The 19,775-nt window shown below is 54.0% G+C and overlaps 1 protein-coding gene across 1 annotated transcript in view; it reads right to left on the bottom strand.

Moving 5' to 3' along the window:
- SND1 (staphylococcal nuclease and tudor domain containing 1) overlaps positions 1 to 19,775 on the bottom strand; it is a 140,139-nt gene that overhangs the window by 108,145 nt on the left and 12,219 nt on the right. The window contains exons 9-10 of the mRNA XM_063308830.1: positions 19,067 to 19,157; positions 15,196 to 15,309 (exon numbers count right to left, since the gene is read on the bottom strand). Coding sequence (XP_063164900.1) covers positions 15,196 to 15,309; positions 19,067 to 19,157 — 205 coding nt within the window. The remainder of the gene's footprint in view (positions 1 to 15,195; positions 15,310 to 19,066; positions 19,158 to 19,775) is intronic.

Here is a 19,775-nt window from a genome sequence, read left to right as displayed (position 1 = left end):
GGTTTACCAGATGAAAGAAAGATGGCATCCCCAGAAATATTGGCAAAGAGTCAAAGAAAGGAGCAAGCCCAGCAGGCAGGGGGAGCAGCCAGAAGCACAAGGCATACAAAACATTTGGCAGCCCTGGACTCTAAACCACGTCAAGACCTTCTGCATTTCAAGAAAAGACCATGAGAACAGGCTGGACAGGAAGCAGGAGACTGATGCTCCGAAGGCAGAAGGCGCACCTACACCCTGCAAAAGAGGCCAGGGTGGGTGATTCACTACTATGAGAAACCAAACAACGTGTACACTGACTGAACTCTGCTCTCCGGCAGGAGCAAAAAATAAGGAACAACAATTTTCAAGCTTATCCAGTCCCCTAATAAGCATTCCATAATACTAATCCACACACAGACAAACAACACAGGTAGTCCTCAGTGAATGACCATTCGTTCAGCGACCGTTCAAAATTATGGTGCTGCTGAACAAGTGGTACTTACAACCAGACTTCAAAGTACCAGCTGTCCCAGCACCTCCGCGGTCACCTGATCACGATCTGGGTGCTTGGCAACCGGCTCACACTTATGATGGTTGCAGCATCCCGCAGTCACGTGATCGCCATTTGCGATCTTCCCTGCCAGCTTCCCTCAAGCAAAGTCAATGGGGAAGCCGGCAGGGAAGGTTGCAAGTCGCTCCTGTAAGCCACTCCCACTCCCACCACGTTTTCTTCTGAGGAGCCTGGCTACAGAGTACGAGATCCTGGGGATCATGTACCCCATAGCACACACCTAGCAGCAGCCATCACCCCCACCCGGCTATGCTGATGCTGAGCCACAGCAGTCACTTACCTACCCGCCAGCCTGCTTGTGAGCCACCAGGGACTTGTGACTTCCTGCCAGCTTCCCAATTGACTGCTTGTTGGAAGCTGGCAGGAAGTTGCAAGGAAGTCCTCACTTAATGACCCACAATCCTTGCTTAACAGCAGCAATGGGGACTGCCAAGATTGCCATTGCTAAGTGATGCAGCCACGTGACATTGCATTTTACGACCACATCTTTTAGCGACAGAAATTCTGGTCCCGTTACCGTTGTTAAGCAAGGACTACCTGTACTGTGGGACGCGGTGGTGCTGCAGGTTAAACCACTGAGCTGCTGAGCTTGCCGACTGGAAGGTCGGCGGTTCGAATCCGCCTGATGGGGTGAGCTCCCGTTGCTAGTCCCAGCTCCTGCCAACCTAGCAGTTCGAAAACATGCAAATGTGAGTAGATTAATAGGTACCGCTTCGGCGGGCAGGTAACGGTGTTCCATTTAGTCATGCTGGCCACATGACCACGGAAGTGTCTAGGAACAAACGCCGGCTCTTCAGCTTTGAAACGGAGATGAGCACCGCCCCCTAGAGTCGGACACGACTGGACTTAATGTCAAGGGAAACCTTTACCTTTACCTTTACCTACCTGTACTGCAAAGAACAGCTAAAACCACATTCTGAAAATCTTTGCACTTCCTTCTAGATTTTCAGAGTCCGGGGTGGTCTGAGGACTGGAAAGGGGAAAAAAATGAAGTTAGTAATGGGATGAGTTGTTTCTGGAACCCCTGGCCTGAGTTATTCAGATGACAGACTGCTGGTACTTCTAGACCTCACAAGGTTTTAAAAAATGTGTTCTGCTGAAGCCTGACAAACTTGCTCAACAAGCTTTAAACTGAAGTCTGTGGGGACTGGAGATCTAACCTCCTCTGAAGTTAGGAATGTGTGGGCTGTCAAAAGAATTGAGAAGAATGCTTTAAAGGGATCCATGAAAGTACCCAGTGACAAATCAGAAAGACCATTGGCTCACAAAGTTTGTGGCCTTCATTCTCTACATTTTAATACCTGGACTATGAGTAATACTCAAGGTCAAACATAGTACAGAAAGGCACATATGGTTTATTATGTGTAACAGAGACCTCATGGGATCAGTCCCAAGACTGGAATGCAGCAATTGAGGAATAGAATTTATTCAAAAGGAACAGAGCAGTAGAAAGAAAGGAGGAACTGTACTGTGTCTTAAAAATATCCACACCTGATCAGAAATTCAAGTGATAAAAACTTACCAATACCTGCATTTCTCTTTGACAGAGTTACTAGCTTCCTAAATCAGGGGAATGCTATGCGGATCTAAAATGGTAAAATACAGGCTAAATGATGCTAGTTAGATGGACTCACATTTGGCTTATGGTTGCAACCAAAGAGGGTTCATTAATGGCTCCATTTCAGCTTGGAGGGACATATTGAGTGGAATGCCATGAGGATCTGTCCTGGCCCCTGTGCTGCTCAACACTTTTGTCCATGACTTGAGGGGACAGTAAACATGGAAGATGGCTAATGTTCCAGAGAAGAAAGAGAAGATCCCATCAAATCCAGACAGGCTTGAGGAAAGGCTGAAATGAACAGGATGGAGTTTAACAGAGAGAAATACCAAGTTCTGCATCTGGGTAGAAACAATGTAAGCCACAAATGTAGGATGGGGGAGACCTGGCTTAATCTACAGTTGCAATCAAAATTATTCAACCCCCATTGCAAATCAGGTTGATTGCCAAAATATACAGACTTTCAGCTGTTTGCAGTGAACAAATCAAACAAAAGCAATTGAAATAGCTCAACACAACGTCAAAGTCAACTGAAAATGCAACTTATAATGACTTCTCCAGTCTCAAAATTATTCAACCCCTTCATGGCAAGCATCTTCAGTACTTAGTAAAGTACCCTTTTGCTGTTATGACCTGCTGCAAACAAGATGCATAGCCAGACACCAGCTTCTGGCAGCGTTCCTGAGGAATCTTAGCCCATTCCTCATAAGCAATGGCCTCCAGTTCAGTAATATTCTTGGGTTTGCGTGCTGCAACCACCTTCTTCAAATCCCATGAGATTTTCTATGGGGTTCAAGTCAGGTGACTGTGATGGCCACTGTAGAATCTTCCAGGACTTCTTCTGCATCCAAGCCTTAGTGGAATTTGAGGTATGCTTGGGATCATTGTCCTGTTGGAAGGTCCAATGATGCCCAAGCTTCAGCTTCCTTACAGATGGCATGACGCTTTCTCCTAGGATTTCCTGATACTTCAATGAATCCATCTTGCCATCCACACACTGCAGGTTTCCAGTGCCAGAGGATGCAAAGCAGCCCCAGAGCATCACCAAGCCACCACCATACTTAACTGTAGGTAGAATGTTCTTTTCAGTGTATGCTTCATTCTTCTTCCTCTGGACATACTGCTGATCCATCAGGCTGAAAAGTTCCAATTTTGTTTCATCGCTCCACAGAACAGAATCCCAAAACTTCTGTAGCTTATTTATATGATTTTGAGGATATCGGAGCTGACTTTTCTTGTGCTTTTGGGTCACTAGTGGTGCACGTCTTGGAGTTCTGGCATGGGAACCTTCTGTGTTTAGTACGAGCCTTACTGTGCTCCCTGAAACCTCAGTGCCTGTTGCCACCAAGCCTTGCCCAGGTCCTTTGCAGTCACTCAATGGCCATCAGATTGGAAAAAATCAACTTATATCCCCATACCAAAAAAGGGGAACACTAAAGAATGTTCAAACTATCGAACAGTGGCACTCATTTCACATGCCAGTAAGGTAATGCTCAAGATCCTGCAAGGTAGACTTCAGCAGTTCATGGAGCGAGAATTGCCAGATGTACAAGCTGGGTTTAGAAAAGGCAGAGGAACTAGAGACAAAATTGCCAATATCCGCTGGATAATGGAAAAAGCCAGGGAGTTTCAGAAAAACATCTATTTCTGTTTTATTGACTATTCTAAAGCCTTTGACTGTGTGGACCATAACAAATTGTGGCAAGTTCTTAGTGGTGTGGGGATAACAAGTCATCTTGTATGCCTCCTGAAGAATCTGTATAACGACCAAGTAGCAACAGTAAGAACAGACCACGGAACAACAGACTGGTTTAAGATTGGGAAAGGAGTACGGCAGGGCTGTATACTCTCACCCTACCTATTCAACTTGTACTCAGAACACATCATGCAACATGCTGGCCTTGAGGAATCCAAGGCTGGAGTTAAAATCGCTGGAAGAAACATTAACAATCTCAGATATGCAGATGATACCACTTTGATGGCTGAAAGCGAAGAGGAACTGAGGAGCCTTATGATGAAGGTGAAAGAAGGAAGTGCAAAAGCTGGCTTGCAGCTAAACCTCAAAAAAACCAAGATTATGGCAACCAGCTTGATTGATAACTGGCAAATAGAGGGAGAAAATGTAGAAGCAGTGAAAGACTTCGTATTTCTAGGTGCGAAGATTACTGCAGATGCTGACTGCAGTCAGGAAATCAGAAGACGCTTAATCCTTGGGAGAAGAGCAATGACAAATCTCGATAAAATAGTTAAGAGCAGAGACATCATACTGACAACAAAGGCCCGCATAGTTAAAGCAATGGTGTTCCCTGTAGTAACATATGGCTGCGAGAGCTGGACCATAAGGAAGGCTGAGCAAAGGAAGATCGATGCTTTTGAACTGTGGTGTTGGAGGAAAATTCTGAGAGTGCCTTGGACTGCAAGAAGATCAAACCAGTCCATCCTCCAGGAAATCAAGCCAGACTGCTCACTTGAGGGAATGATATTAAAGGCAAAACTGAAATACTTTGGTCACATCATGAGAAGACAGGACACCCTGGAGAAGATGCTGATGCTAGGGAGAGTGGAAGGCAAAAGGAAGAGGGGCCGACCAAGGGCAAGATGGATGGATGATATTCTAGAGGTGACGGACTCGTCCCTGAGGGAGCTGGGGGTGTTGACGACCGACAGGAAGCTCTGGCGTGGGCTGGTCCATGAAGTCACGAAGAGTCGGAAGCGACTAAACGAATAAACAACAAACAAATATCAAGATTGTTAGAACTAAAAGGAAAGAATATAAAGTTGGCTTATTTGATGAAAGTTAAAATGTAGTTATTTCTGGCAACCTTTAATGGACTTTTGCTGACACCAGGATTGAAATGACAATGTTTTATGGATTAGTTTATACATAAGAGATGGGATATGGGAAGAAGAGATCATTTGTTGTATGGGGGTCCCCTGAGGGGGCTGACAGGAGTAGCCTGCTGCAATCCCACAGCTGCCTGGCCCATCTCCGAAAAATCTGCCAAGCGTAAGACAGAAAGCAGGGATGAAATGGCAATGCAACACTTGAAAGTTCCCAAAGGTTTCCCTGCCCCCTCCGAGGACAAGGGAGCAGCCCAATAGGCCTCAGGTCTCCGTGCGCTGACCAGCCGACCACTCTCTCCTGCCCAGCCTGGCCTTCTGCCCCAAGGAACAGAGCTAGAACCAGGCAGCCTCCAGGCTCTGAGCCAGCTGGGCTTCCCAACACAACCCAGCCATGCTGTACCAGGGACCAGAGGCTGTGGCTTTCTACAGGTGCTCTAGGCAAGACTCCTGAGGAAGAGGCTTTGGAAGGGCCCCCACGCTGCTGCACGGGTTTGTGCCAGAAGCCCTGGAAGAGACCCTGCCAACCCAGACTGTGGCGCCCTGCCCACCCACCCACCCACGGTTTGGAAGGAAGCCCTCATCGCTCCCAGGAGAATTGCCGCAGCCAACTTCATTGCCAACTTCAAGAGTCCGCAGAAGCTCCCTTGCAGTGGCCAATTCAAAGGGAGAAAAGCTGGCCTGCGTCAGAGCCAACAAAGAAAATGGGGCCTTCACTGGGGTCAAGGTTGTCTTCCACAGAGGGCCCCTGCTGGATCCCAAGGCAGCCCTTTCCCAAAGGAACCTGCCTTTCCTCAGGGCTGCCCTGAGGACACCTGTGCATGTGGGGAGAGGCGTGCCCACCCGAGACCAAGGCACAGGTGAGGGCTCAGGACTGGCATGACATGGGGCTGCTGGTGCCCCTGGAAAAAGAGCCCTGGGCCGAGGGCAGGGAGGCTGCTCCTTGCTTGACCTTCTCCCTTCCCCTGCTGACCCTCAGTCGGCCTTACGTACTGGGCTCCTCACTCAAGAGGCCTCCTGGAGGGACACCTTTCCTTTGCCTCCCTCCGCCAGCCTGCGCCGCACAGGCCGCCGATCACCACAGCTTTTACAGAACTAATGAGTAAGCAAAGGGCCCGCATTACCCCAGAAGATCTTTTTGATCAGAAAGCCGAAAAGCACCTCAATCATCCCATTTCACATGTTTGAAGAAGCAGAAGACTCCAACATGCCCAGTGTGGCCCATGGTACTATGCCAACTCCTGCCAGGATGAAAAATCAGCCAGCCTGGAAATTAAGCCTCCCTCGATCACTATGTGGAAGGGTTTTGCTGCCGTCCAGCGGAGGAACAGAGACATTCCCCTCTGGACCCCAGTGGTGGGAGGGGACAGTTCTCCCGCAGCCCCCCTCCCGGTTATTTAACAGGAGGAACAGTTCCATGACTGGCCCAAGGAGGAACCCCGGTCACAGAATAACCCACAGCCTCTTCAAACCACGGTGTCCTTCCTTCAGCGAGAAAGGAGCCTCTTTCAGGGTCTCTCTAGAACAGCAAAAGCACCCCATGGCCAGGCCACAGGAACCAGGAGCCAAGGATGGGGTCCTTAGCAGACAACGGAAAGAAGGGAGGCCACAGGCATGGGACCTGCCCTGCCCTCCTCTGGCATAAGCCAGAAGAAATCCACACTTTTAACTAAAGGACAACTGAGGAAGCTCCGGCATCCACCAGGCAAGCTCATCTGAGCCCACTGGGCTTCTGGGCAGCAAGAAATAGTCCAGCGCTGCCTGTCCACAAAACGTGGCAACCGGAGGATCCACTGAATAAAGATGCTGCGAGAGAAAACTGGCACAGTTGTAACTGTGCTCCCTCCTACATGCTTCAGACAAACCTTCCCTCAAAGAATGCTACAAGCAAGCAAAAATCAACAGTATCATAATCGCTCAATACAAACCATCCAGAAAATGCATAATTACATGTTATCAATTACCTCTCCCTTTCTGATGATTCAACATAACTTTGTTGTTTATTCGTTTAGTCGCTTCCAACTCTTCGTGACTCAACATAACTAAGGAGGTGTAAATACATTTGGCATGAACCCCACCATCGTGCTCACATCACTAAAAAGAATCCATAACTCAGAGATGGTCTAAACAAACCAACTTTTTTATTTCATTCTGCACAACGGAATCGGCCCCAAAGGAAAAGGGCTGGTGCATCACAGCCCAGCCTGGAGGGGAGGGAGCCCTTTTCGAAGCCTCCCAACAGGGAAGGTGGCAAAGTGACAGCCTCAGAGACCCTCTGCCCAGGGCCTGGACTGCCACACAAAGCCACTGTCCTCTTTGGCAGTTCGGTCCTCAAAGCCAATCGGTGTGGCTGCATGAAGCTGCTCATCTGACGCTGCCCTTTGCCGGATCACCAGTGGAGGCACAAACCTCTGCCAGGGCAGGGGATCCTCTGCCAGGGCAGGGGATCCTTGCAGGCCTCCCCAGCAGCGCAGGGCTACCATGGCAGCAGTCTGTGCATTCGACTCCCATGGTGCCCAATCGCCAGCCCCTCCCTGCCACCATGAGCCCCTCTCTATCCCTGTCAGGGGCACATCTCTCTCCTGGGTCCCGCAGGAGGCCCCTTCCAAGCCACACTACATTGGAAGGGTGCCCAGAAAGGGGAAGCAGGGCCCTGCCCTCTGCGCCAAACCCTGGGCAAATCTTACCCAGGCCGTCTCTGCCTTCTGCCAGCTGTCTCCTCGGGTGCTTCCCATGGCCACGATGCACACAGCAATGGGCAGTTGGACTTTGCGGTCCCCCTTCCAATCCCCCATTCTGGGATTCCACAACTGCTTTCTGTTGCAAGGGAAGAGAGAGAGGATCCCCTCGCTGGCCAGAGTGCCTAGGAAGCTCCCCCCACGCCAGCCCCCCGCCCCCAAGCAGAAGGGAGGGCGCCAGAGGCTGCCCAAATGACCCGGTGGCAGCAGCCCAAAGACTGACCAGCAGGACCCTGCATTCCAGCCACGTAACAGACAGCAAGCAGGAGGCGGCCAGGAGGGCCAAGCCACTCACGCGAAAGAACTTAGTGCAACAGCCCCAGTTGGCAGAGCTACTGGACCGGTCTGGTGCCTCCGGGAGGCCGAAGTGAAGCCCCCAAACAGGCAAGAGCCCTTCTACCCTCCCCCCCACTCTCAGTGAGGCCCCCACCCCCGTATCAGGCCAATCCCAGCCAGAAAACTGATTCCCCCACCACCACCAATTTCACTTTGTGCTCCAGAACGGGTGAGAAGGGACCCAATTCAGGCTGGCAGATGGGCAATGAACAGCTCCTGGAAGAGGATTTAATTGATTGGATGCCGGCAAGCATCCAGTGGTGGCTCTCCACTCGGAGCCCACCATACCTTTGCAGCCATGCCTGCCCTGCCGGACTGGGGCGCTTAGGAGCCCAGTGGGCACTGGACCTGAAGGCAGGCACTGCAGCAGCATCCAGTTCAAAGGAGAACGAGGCGGGTGCACTGAGCTGAGCCTGGCAGAACAGCCCCTGGGCCCTCTCTGGGGCCAAGAAGTGCAGCTGGCAGGCAAAGAGCAGGCAGGGGGAGATGCCAGGTCCTCTGGACCACTAGACTCCCCCCCCCACTGGTTTCCAGCAGACAGCGTCAGGCCAGCAGTTTAAGACGCTTGGCTAACAACACGCTGCACACGCCGCATCATTCCAGAGGCTCGACTGGAGCCTCCTGAGGAGCAGGGGGCAGCTCCCATACCGCCCAGCTGGCATGGCCAAGCAACACCCTCCGCAAACCCCACGCATCTCCTCCACCCCACAAACCAGCCCAGCACAGAAAGCCATTCAGGGCACCCAGCCCCAAGCCAGGAAGGTAGAAAAGTGGCTGCTGGAGTGAGGGGGACCCAATCCCGAAGGAAAATGGTCACCCGCCCTCACGTTGGAGCAAGGCCTTTGGAAGCAGCTCCCTGACAGACAAGCCAGCTTGGGCACCCTTGGGGACAAATCGTCTCCAGTCCGTTGAGAAAGATGCCCCCTACACCTGAACCATTGGCGGGGGGGGGGGGGAACCAGCTGGTTTTGGAGCAAATGGCAAGGGATTTCTTTTTCTAGGACCTTTCAGGAAAGCAGCTGCCCCCTTCACAAATCACGACTCTCATTGCATATTTATGTATACATGTGTAAACATACATCCGTGGACATACGACAGCCAGCAGCGTGAAGGTGCAAGACTAGGAGTGGGAAGACTCCGGTTCTAGCCCCGGGAGCTGGCTGGGGACTTGGGCTGGTCCCTCCCCTCAGCCCTTGACCGGGAAGTCAAGAACCTCTATATGCCAACCTGCCCAGGACCACAGCGGTAGGTTAGGGTCCATCGTCTTCAACCAAGAGCCTTGCAATGGAACGACTCAGGCTCATAACATTTACATGCCTGTGCACACACAGAGTTAAATAAATGACTGCTGAAAGGATTTAATTTTGTAAGTTATTAAAAATAAAACCCAGCAAATCTCGCAGAACAACCCTAATCCACAGTGCTCAAGGGTCAGGAAGCAAAGAGATCAGCCCTCAGACGCCCTCCCGAAAGCAGCCTCTCTGCCTCTCACCCCTCGGTTCTGCCAAGAGAAACCCAGTTAGACCTCAGACTGAGCAAGACTGATCGGAGGGTGGATCCAGCCTCAGGGCTCGTCCAAAGAGAAAGCACGCCCACTTACTCACCCACCCACCCCCACCAGGCCCCCTGAGTCTCTGGTTCCCAGCAGAGCCACAGCCCAACATCCAGCTTCCTTCTTTTCAGGCAGAGGTCGCCGGACTCCAGCACCAAACATTGCTTCCCGGTTCCTACTGCAGGGAGAGGGGAGGCGGCCAGCCAGAGGGGCGCCGGACCCCCGTGAGCAATAATCAGCTGCCGGGGAGCAAGGAGCACACAGGGGCCACTCTTGGCCGCCTGGGGGGCCTGGATGCCCCAAGGGTTGTGTTTGAAGAAGTGGTTTCTCACGTGCACCACGTCCTTGCCCTAAACCCCAGCAGGCAGATAGGAATCCGCCATGACTTACAGGTCTGCAACAATAAGAGGCCACAAATGAATCCACAGTATCCCGGGGAGGGGGAGGAAGTGTGAAGGGACAGCAAGGCCGCCATTCTCTACATTTCCATAGCTTCTGCCAAAGCTGGGCAGTAAGGGAGCAAAAGGAAACAAGTCACACAGGGAAACACAGAGGGAACTCGCAGGGCGCATTCAGAGTCTAATGCCCGGCTTTGCCTTCAGCCCATGAATGGCAGGGGAGCTGCACCCGCTTCATCCTGGGCACCGGAATGCAAAGACCCGGGTCAGAGCCCATGCCCAACCCAGAGAAAAGCCATGAGGAAGGAGTGGAGATACAGAATTCTGGAGCGGTACAAAACACTCTGAAAGGTTTCAGGTCACCATGCTCAGTCTGGAGCTCAGAACAGTTGCTTTGAGCCTGGAAATGGAGTATCCCATCCTGATCCTGCTGCCCTTCCAGAGACGCCCCCAGCCCTCTCTGGAGAGAAAGGCAGCCAGTTCCGGCCTGGAGCCCGAGGAACAGTCAGAGCCACTCTGCCTCCAACTTGGGAGCGGATGCCCAGCCCCCGGAGCCAGCCCAGCGGTGGAGATACTCCTACGAGGGCCCTGGGAAAGTTGCAAAATACAAGTCTTGCACTTTCATTTCTGAGATAGACTAATGAATGACCCACAGTGCTTTCTTGCTCAAACAAGGTAATGGGAACAATTCCTTTAGATTTTCATCTTCCTTGCTCCACTACAGAAAAAGAACTTGTGTTAATGTTCCTGTACCTTTGTTCATGGGGCTGTAAGCTTTCCGCCTTGCTTGCAGCACAAATATGCTGTATCTCTGGAGCCAAAGGCTGATGAGGAAAGGCAGGAGCTTAGAAAGCGTCACAGGAGGCGCCGAGGTGCAGCTGAGGGAGGCTTGGGTGTTGCGAACTTTTGCGTGATGCTGCAGAGCATTCCAGGGGCAGAGGCCAACCTGAAACCCCCAAAAAGGCAACAGGGGCCCGGACCACCGCAGTGAGCGCCAAGCGGGCGAGAACCTCGGAAGCCACCGAACCTCGTCTTTACCTGCTTGCCAGGACATGCCTCATCCTCCGGATGGCACCCTTCTCTCTCTTTCCAGCTAAGGCCAAATTCAAGCCTCTCTGCATCTTCCCAGAAGAGGCTGCAGAATCGCCGGCAACGGATGGGACTCGGCCTCTGGATCACCTGCCAGTCTCTCAGGCCTCCCTCTTACCATTGCTGCCTCTCAGAAATGCTGCGCTTCCTACGCAACCCTCCCTCGCTAGAGAGCTTTCCTGCCCGGAGTCAGGCAGCAGCCTACATACTAAGCAAAGAAATGAGACCCACTCCAGAAGAGGTAACAGGTGCCAAGATGCGTCCTTTGCTCGAGCCTGGCCACAAGGCTGCATCAAGCGGCTTCTGTGGGAGGCAGGCAGGAGAGAAAGCCTGGACTCACGGCCTGGAGGCCCCACGCACGCTCTGGACCAAGAGTCCAACGGTTCTGAGCAGATGATCGAAAAGGGTGTGCTAAGCAGGCCGATCTGGGAACTCCCTCCACGCTGCAGAAGCCCCTCTGGTCCACGAGATGGAAGGCTGTACAGCACCTTCCACCTCCACCCACAGCCCAGCCTCCTCCAAGCCCCATGTGGGTCTTGACCTCTAGAGACAGGAAGCCCCCTCCCAACAAAGCAGGACAGACCCACCCAGCTCACAGGGTGAGTGAGCAAGAGCAGACGCCCCGGGCCAGTGGATCTGCGGTCCCAATCATCTGGGAGACTCAAGCAAGGTCTTGGCAGCCGATGCCTTTAAGGATGAGCTGGCCTGGACCAGCCTGACTCTGATCAGCTGGTTCTCGTGGGCACAGCTTGCTGCAGTGGCAACCAGAGCATCCTTCCTGTCATGAGCACGGATGGTGAGCAGGAGGGGGCCCCTATCCAGGGGCAAAAACGCATGCATAGTTTAGAGGCTTTGAGCTGTCATTCAGAGAGACACAGAACAGACCCGCCTTGACTTTTGGGGTTTATCTGTCTGGGTTTTCCCACGCTTCTTCAGTTCGGTAGGATTTTCTGTCTACTATAGCAGTAATAAAACACTAGAGACCTATTTCGGCGTGGTTCTTGCTTAGTCAGGACACTTCCCAGGCCTTTGGGGCTATATGCAAGATTCCCCTGTCTGCACCCAGGTCCTATGGTGGCAGATCCTGCTGGGCCTTCATCCAGAGGGACAAGGACCCCAGCTTGCCCTGTTTCGACAAGGGGAATTTTTGCTTCCTGGGAGGCCCAGCTCAGTCTAAACTCAGGTCTTGCATTAGGAGGCAGCTTCCATCCTCGGGGGATAGAAAGGCTGGCTAAGGGGAACAGGCACTTGCAAGCCTTAATGGTCAGCTCCCTCAGCCCCCACCCTGCCCCCAGGCTCTGTTGTGGCTGCTCCAGCACCACACTCTCAAGCACCGCAGCCGAGACAGGCCCCTTGCCACCCAGAAGACCCCAGCTATTGGTCCATGAGTCCTACCCTTGATGGGTGCATGGCGTCATAAGCTGCAGCAAGAGATGCCACTTTAAGTGCAGGCGCAAAACCCCTCACCAGGAATCCGCTGGCCATCTGCTTTCCTGCTGGCTGCTGAATTCCAGCATCATGAGGCAGGAACAGATCCTCTGCTCTCAGTTCGTGAGCAACTCTGCATCTACAGCACCAACTCACCCAATTCTGCACACAGCATTACTCATTACAGGGAAGCTTCGGGGCAGCCCCCATGCCCAGTAATCTCTGTGGGAAGCCCCCCACCCCCCAGGCCCAGATACACTTCAATAGACGGCCAATCAGTATTCTCCAGGCACATGCAATGCTCTGCGTAAGAACATTTGGCTGCACCAGAGCTGGCACCAAAGAACAGCAGGTGACTTGCACTGCCTGGCCTCGGGCCAATCTCCCCTCCTCAAATAATATGTGCACCGTGCAAGCAAGGTAGATGAGCGCCTCTCAGTTTGTTTTACTTCAAAACAGGACTGGATCTGCAAGTGACCACAACCAGATAAATCAATCCATGTTTGATATACCCACCAGCCTCCTCTCTTCATATCCAATCATACCACCAAGGGGACCCCCCCCCACGAGCCTTCCATCTCAGTTTAACCCTCAGCCGAAGAATAGGCAGTCCCTGCAGGGGTCCACCTGCCTCCCTGGGCAGCCCCCGCAAAGGAACAGCACGTGGGCCCGGAGCGCCTCAGAGCCACCAGCCCCCTCCACAGGGGGAGGGACCCTGAGGTCTGGGAGGCAGGAGGGACCTTCTCGGGAAATTAATTGGCAGCGAGGATGAGCACTGGGAGGGAGGAAGAGCAATTGCAGCTTCAGTGCCGCCTCATTGGAGCCCAGCAATGGGGAGGAGGTCTGCAGCGGCTGCAACCCAAGCAGCCTCCTTGGCAGGGAGAGGGAGAGCGGCAAGGGGAGGTCTAAGTGCTGAACTGCAGGAATAGAATTGGAGGCTGCCAATGTTGCGCCGCTTACAGAGCCAACAGGGAGAGATGCCAATATACTGGAGCCCTTAGGAGACACGCATCCTGACTGCGAAACGGGGTGTTTGCGGAAAGGTTCTTGGCTCAGGTCCCTCTGAGCAGCTACGCTTCCACTCCTAAAAGGGGATCCCCCACTCCTGACGCTGCCTCTGGAGGAGTGCCCGCCCTCCTCCTCTCTGTCCCTGCGCCCTCCCAGGCATCAGCCACAGGGGCAGCAAGCCAAGGGGCTCTTCCCCACGGCTCTGGGCTGCCTCCCTGCCCCAAGGGCAGCCAGGCCATCAAGAACTCCCTGTTCCAGCCACCACCCCCAGGCCAGGCCAGGCCAGGCCAGGCATGGCGGCAGGTGCCAGCTGAGGGAGCCCTCTCACTCCCAATTTCAAAGAGTGCTCCTGGTCCCCATAAATATCTTCGTAACCAGCAGGTGACAGCGCAAGGAATAGGCGGTGGCCACAGCAGCTCAGCGGAGCCAAGATAAAATACAGCCAGCATTTCTGGGAGTGGCTGAAATGCAGCAGCACCATGGATGGCCAAAGGTGACATCTCCTGTGGGCAACTGGCTTGATGACAAGTGCAGCCCCCTCCCCATGATCTGAGTGTGACCCAAGGCATTGTCTGCACGAATTGCTTCTCCTTGGCATCTTGAAATGCCTTAAAGGACCACTCCATGCTGCCCAAGCTCCCCTGCCGAATGTCACCCCCTCTCCTCTTTCTGGTCACTTCCCCATGCCCAGGGAGAAGCCTGCCCTCTCCAGCTTCTCCACCCGGGTGCTGGATGCAGGCCCTTTCTCAGGGTGGGCCTCAGGGGACCAGGGGTTCAAGCCTTGAGAAATTCTCCAATGAGACCAGCTCCATCCCCAGGGCCAGTGGGGTCATGCGACTGGAGGACCCAGGCAGTCTCGCCAGTCCTTTCACATCTCCTTCGCCTGCTAGGAACCCCCATAGAGAAGCATCTTGCAAAGGAGAAAAGGAATAGGCCCAACTTGTAAGCATTCTCTTTTTCAGGGGCCCAAAGTTGAAGCACACCCAAGTAATCAGCTAGTGTCCTAACAGCCAGGAAACACGCTGAGACAAGGAACTGGTCTCTAATGTTTATTGCTAGTACACAACAGGAATCCTAACAAACTGAAGATGCATGGGAAAACCCAGACATATAAACCCCAAAGGTTAAGGCGGTCCTGATCTGTGTCTCTTTGAATGGCTGACCAATTCCTCAGTGCTACGCATGCGCGTGACAGTCTGGATGGGAGCCCCCTGCTCGCCATCCTTACTCATGACAAAGGTCTGCAGTAAAATGAGCTGGCCTGCTGCCCCCTTGGTCTCTGACACCAGCTAAGCCAGGACAGGTGAAGGCTCCCCAGCTCAAACACAGGGCACGCACCCAACAGCAACACCCATTCACCTTGGATGGATTGAGGGGATGGCCTCAGCTGTCACTCAAGAAAATGGACACCACAGAGGAGGGCAGAAAAAGAGAGCAACCAAGAGGTCCCCAGAGTGGGATCTCAACAGAGATGTGGGTGCTCAGCTGTTTCTCCCTTAAAACCAAAGTCTCCAATCGATCTGCACAAGCCAGATTAGTGTGATTACTGTGTGGCAACAGCAAGATATTAAAATCTGTTCCTGATGCACAGCCCCTCTTTGAAAGGGTTGAAGCTCAACCAAGGTCATCCTGGATCAGCCAACCTCCTCAGGAACACGGCGCCTGCCCACCCTCCCACCAGATGGCATGTGTCTCACCTGAGGGCCTTCACCTTCCAGTCTAGGGGGCCGGATGCTGGAGAGGTGGATGGTTTTGTAGTCCCCAGAGTTCAGCTTCACCACAATGGCATCTGCATTGAGCACCTGCATCACCTGGGAAAACAGTGGAGCAAAGGCTGAGCCAGGGAGGGAGGTGGGCAGGCAGTCCTCCTGGGCTGGCCAAGTCCCACCGCCCTCCGGCAGCACAGCCAAGAAGAGAACCCATCAGGGAAGGATCACTTTGTGGCGGCTCAGAAGGCCAGATGCCAGTTTCTTCCCCTGACGGCCACCCATCATGCCACGCTGAGGGTTCTTCAGAAGCAGAAGAAACAGCCATCCTCGGCAGTTCCACAACTGACCACGTGTGACTGCCTTGCTTGGTGTGGTCTGTGGGTGGCTCTGGCTGTGGCCCCTTTTCCTCACTACCCCAAGATGCCTCCAAGCCCAGGAATCTCCATGCCCAGAGCCACAGACAGTGCAAGGGGTGGCCCTTCCAACGCCAACAGGAAAAGGAAGCCCCCAGAGCAAGTTCTGGGAAAAGCCCCAGCCTTGCAGGCAGGGAAAAGCAAGCAGGACATTCCACCTCCGCTTTGACCCGGGCCGTGGTAGGTGTGGCCACCGCTACCTGCCTAGAAGCACGCCAGCTCCTGAGCGGCTGCCACCTGGCTGGGCACACGAGAAGCTGCAGCTGAGCTTGGGAGCAAGGACAGGAGAGGATGGCCACCAGCTCACCCCTCTGCACACAAAGCCTCTGAGTCTGCAGGGGGAGCTTTCTGGAGAGGACCAGGATGCCACCCAGTGCCAAGCAAGATTGGGCAGGCAGGGCTCACCATTTCAAGGGTCAGGGTGGCTCTCCTGGACCCCCTTGGTGGAGGGGCTCAGTCAGAAATTTAATTCATTACGCCAATGCATACACTGCCTGATTTACCAAATGCCCTATGCATCCCCAACAATTTCCTGAACTGCCCAATTTTTTTCTTCTCAGTGGAATGGTCTGTGAACCCTCCTGCACTCTTGTGGCTTGAGAATTCTGTTGATGAGGCTCCACCCAGTACTGCTTGAAATGACCTGTTGTGCACTTGGTTAGCCTTTCCGTACAGTCCAGAATCCCAAGACCAAGGGCCCCTTCCTGCCAATGTCCCCACAGCTTTTCTCTCTTCAACCATTTTCCCCTGCACATTAGGGTCAGACCTAGAAGGGCCAATCTCTTTGCCTTTCTTCAGCTTTCTGGAAAATGACAATGAGGGAGACCATGAGGGACACAAGGACATGTCATGAGGACATGACCATGAGGGATCCTGCAATCTCGGCCCACTTGATGTTCCAGAAGATGATACCACAAAGGTATCAGATGAAGAACAGTTTTTCTTCTTTGGCTAAAGACGCAGGCCTTATTTCTGAACAGGTGCCCTTTAGACCTCTCTAGCAGATACAGGCAGACTTGAGGCTCTGTTTCCTCCTATAAACTCAGGGCCATTAAGGGAAGGCTGGGTTAAAACAGGGCTTGGGGCACAGGCAGGTAGAACAAGGTGCCTCAGAACCAAGCAGGCAACTGTTTGACGTAGATGCGCATTAACGCAGCTTCTTAATTGCAGTTGACTAGCTTAAGCCATCATGGATATTTTGTTATTGCTGTTAAGCAATTAGGAATCAGAAACCGTAATCCACAGCAAATCCCCTTGATCAACTGCCCGTTCCTGTCTTGCAAGAGAAACCAAAAAGATTTCATTCCTTCATTCGTTTGTTCAATTCATATAGCTGCCCATCTCACACCTGTGACTCTGGAAGGCTAACAATTAAAAATAAGAATAAAAAATATAAATCAAAACAACAAACACACATCATCGTACTTTATGCCGATGATGCCGAAACATCTGTGTTACTGCAGTACTTAGCTGCGAATATATGCTGATGGAATATATTTAACCCTCAGCTTCAACTTTTTTTAGCCAAAGATTCTGCTCCACTTCCCAAACTCCTTGGGGAGCCTTTCGCTTCTGTGACAGCTCTGGGGTGGGGGAGGGGCCTCTCTCCAGACATGCAACCTGCCCTCCTTTCTGCCCTCTGAAGGTGCCCAAGTGGCCCAGCCACGTACCACAAGGCGACCAAGCCAGTGGAAACGCCATCCCCCCCACCCCTGCTGGCAGATGGGTTAAGCTTGCTCCCTTTCCGAGAAACGTAGTGGCGGGGGGGCAGAAGGAGAGCCCCAGGCAGTCCGGCCTTACCCGAAAGCTGCGTGCAAAGTGAGGCTGCCATAAATCTGGCTGCCTGCACAACAAAGCCCCTTTATCATAGCTTTCACTTGCTCTGAAGCTTTCAGAATCGTGGGGGAGAGGAGGGGGCTCCTGGCCACCATCACTCAGCCCCCGCTGGAGAGCTGCCTTTCCTCAGGGCCAGGCTCGCTTCCCCACCAAGGGACACTAACTCCAGCAAGCTGGATGTGTAGCTTGACCTCCAGCCAGAGGGGAGGAGAGCCGGCTCTGGTGCTATGCCTGGCTACCGGTGGATGTCCCTGAGCACAGGATGACACCAACCCTCGCCCACCAAGACCCGGGCCAACCTTCAGGCCCAGCCTCTAAGCCACTGGCAGGCTAGAGCCCCTGCAAAGGAGCCCCTGGCCAACAGGGGCAGGCGCCGAGGGAAGCCATCCCTTTCCAGGCACCAGCTCTTCTGCTGATCATGCTCAGGCGAGTGGTGGGGCAGGTGGCCCTCTGCCTTCAGAGCAGGACAGGGCAGGGTGGCAGAGTCCACGGTTCCTGCTTTGCCACTCTTTCTCCAGCGATTCCTGCCCACCAGGAGCTCTGCTGGAGGTGGCCAGCTGGCAGGCAGGCAGGCGAAGCCTTGGCTCCATGGTAGCACCCTGCCCACCCCCCAGCTTTTTTGCTAACACAGGCTGCTCAAGGCCCCTCCCAGTCCAGGCAGCAGCAGAGGCAGCTGGAAGACACCCAACAGCAGCCAGGAAAGGGGCTCCCAGGGAAGCAGGCTACGAAACACAGTGAGAGCCCTGACGGGTGCCCAGGTCCCACTGACGATGCCCCAGCCAAGGGCTCCTCCACCACCCTCGTCCCCCCCAAGGCCAGCCTGCTTCCTCCTCCCTCCTCCCTCCACCCAAGCACAGGAATGCTCAAACTGGAGTCCCCAGGGCCTCCCTGGCACCCACTTCCAAAGGGAACATGGAGGCTGAGCTCCAGAGAATTCCTGGACAGCAGAGCAGGGAGGCGGGAGCGGCTTTCCAAGAAGTTGCACCAGGCCTGGCCTCCTCCGTACAAGCGGTGCCCTGCTGAACACAGCAATGGCGCCACCTGGTGGCCATTCCCAAGCTGACGCTGGGCTCTGCAGTATCCTTGCCACCGGGGAGCAGCCCCCCAGCGCCGGGAGCACACACCAAGCTGTCCACACGTCTAGCAGGGATCCGCAAGCGAGGGACCGCTTCCACGCAAGCAGCTGGCCAGCCACCGCAGCTCCCTTCTGAGGGCTGGGCTTGGGTTGTGGCTCATGGGGGCCCAAGACCACCTCAGAAGATAGATCCACCCCGAGGGGGCCAGGCAGCCAAGGGCCACCCGGGATGGCCTTGTCCAGGCCTCGGGGATGGGAGCAGAGGAGCCCTGAGCCAGTAGCACCCTCCTGCTCCCTACCTGCCTCCCCACTTTCTCAGCCTCGCAGCCAGCAGAGGGGCTGCAGGACCCCTGCGGACCAGGCAAGAAGTAGGATTGCCTGTCTCTGGACAGCCCCCAGGCCCCCCTTCCAGCCCCCGCAGCCCCCAGCAGGCCAAATTCTCAGGGAGCAGTGTGGCCCGTGGCCTGGGCAATCGCACCCTTCCTCCAGGAAGCCCTGCCCACACAGCCCAGGGCCAGCTGCAGTGCTCGCCTACCTTGGCCAGAAACTGCTTCTCCTTCTGATCCAGGTTGGCCGTGGGAGCCACGTAATCCCTCCAGATGCGCAGCTTGTGTTCTTTGGCGTACCTGGATCGGGAGGACAGGAGAGGAGGGGGCTTAACTTGTGACCCACTTCATTGCCAGTCCAGAGGCCCACTGGCACCCTGGGCAACTGCCAACCCCAGGGTCCACGAGGAGCTGCTTCCTGGCTCCAGGCTGCAAACTCTGAGATGCAGAACGGATCAATGCCCAGGAACAGATGAGCAGCCTGGCTCTGAAGCCAGGGAAGGCAGGGCAGGCAGATAAATGGGCTGCTCCGACTGCCGACCTCCTCCCTCCGGGACATGCTGAGCATCTACGCAACCAGGCGCTACCCAGAGGCCGCATCTGGACAGACAGTGGCCAGCAAGATGGACCACGCGGACAGAAGACAGCAATGCTCTCACACTGGACCGCCACCCACAGATGACATTCGCACCTTCACAGCCAAACCGACTCTCACCAGTTTGTGGAGTCCTCAGTGCTCTCTGAGCCTGATTGTTTTCTTGCAAACGTTTCATTACCCGACTACTCTGATGTTGCCTAATCTGGCCATGGAACGTCTGCAAGAAAACCACCAGGCTCAGAGAGCACCGAGGACTCCACCATTCAACCCTGAGCTATAGAGAGTCTCTTTGATTGATCTCACCAGTTTCCCCCAGGTGT

Source organism: Candoia aspera, chromosome 7 (genome assembly GCF_035149785.1).
Source record: "Candoia aspera isolate rCanAsp1 chromosome 7, rCanAsp1.hap2, whole genome shotgun sequence".
Classification (NCBI taxonomy): Eukaryota; Metazoa; Chordata; class Lepidosauria; order Squamata; family Boidae; genus Candoia; species Candoia aspera.
This window is presented reverse-complemented; position numbering and strand designations above follow the sequence as displayed.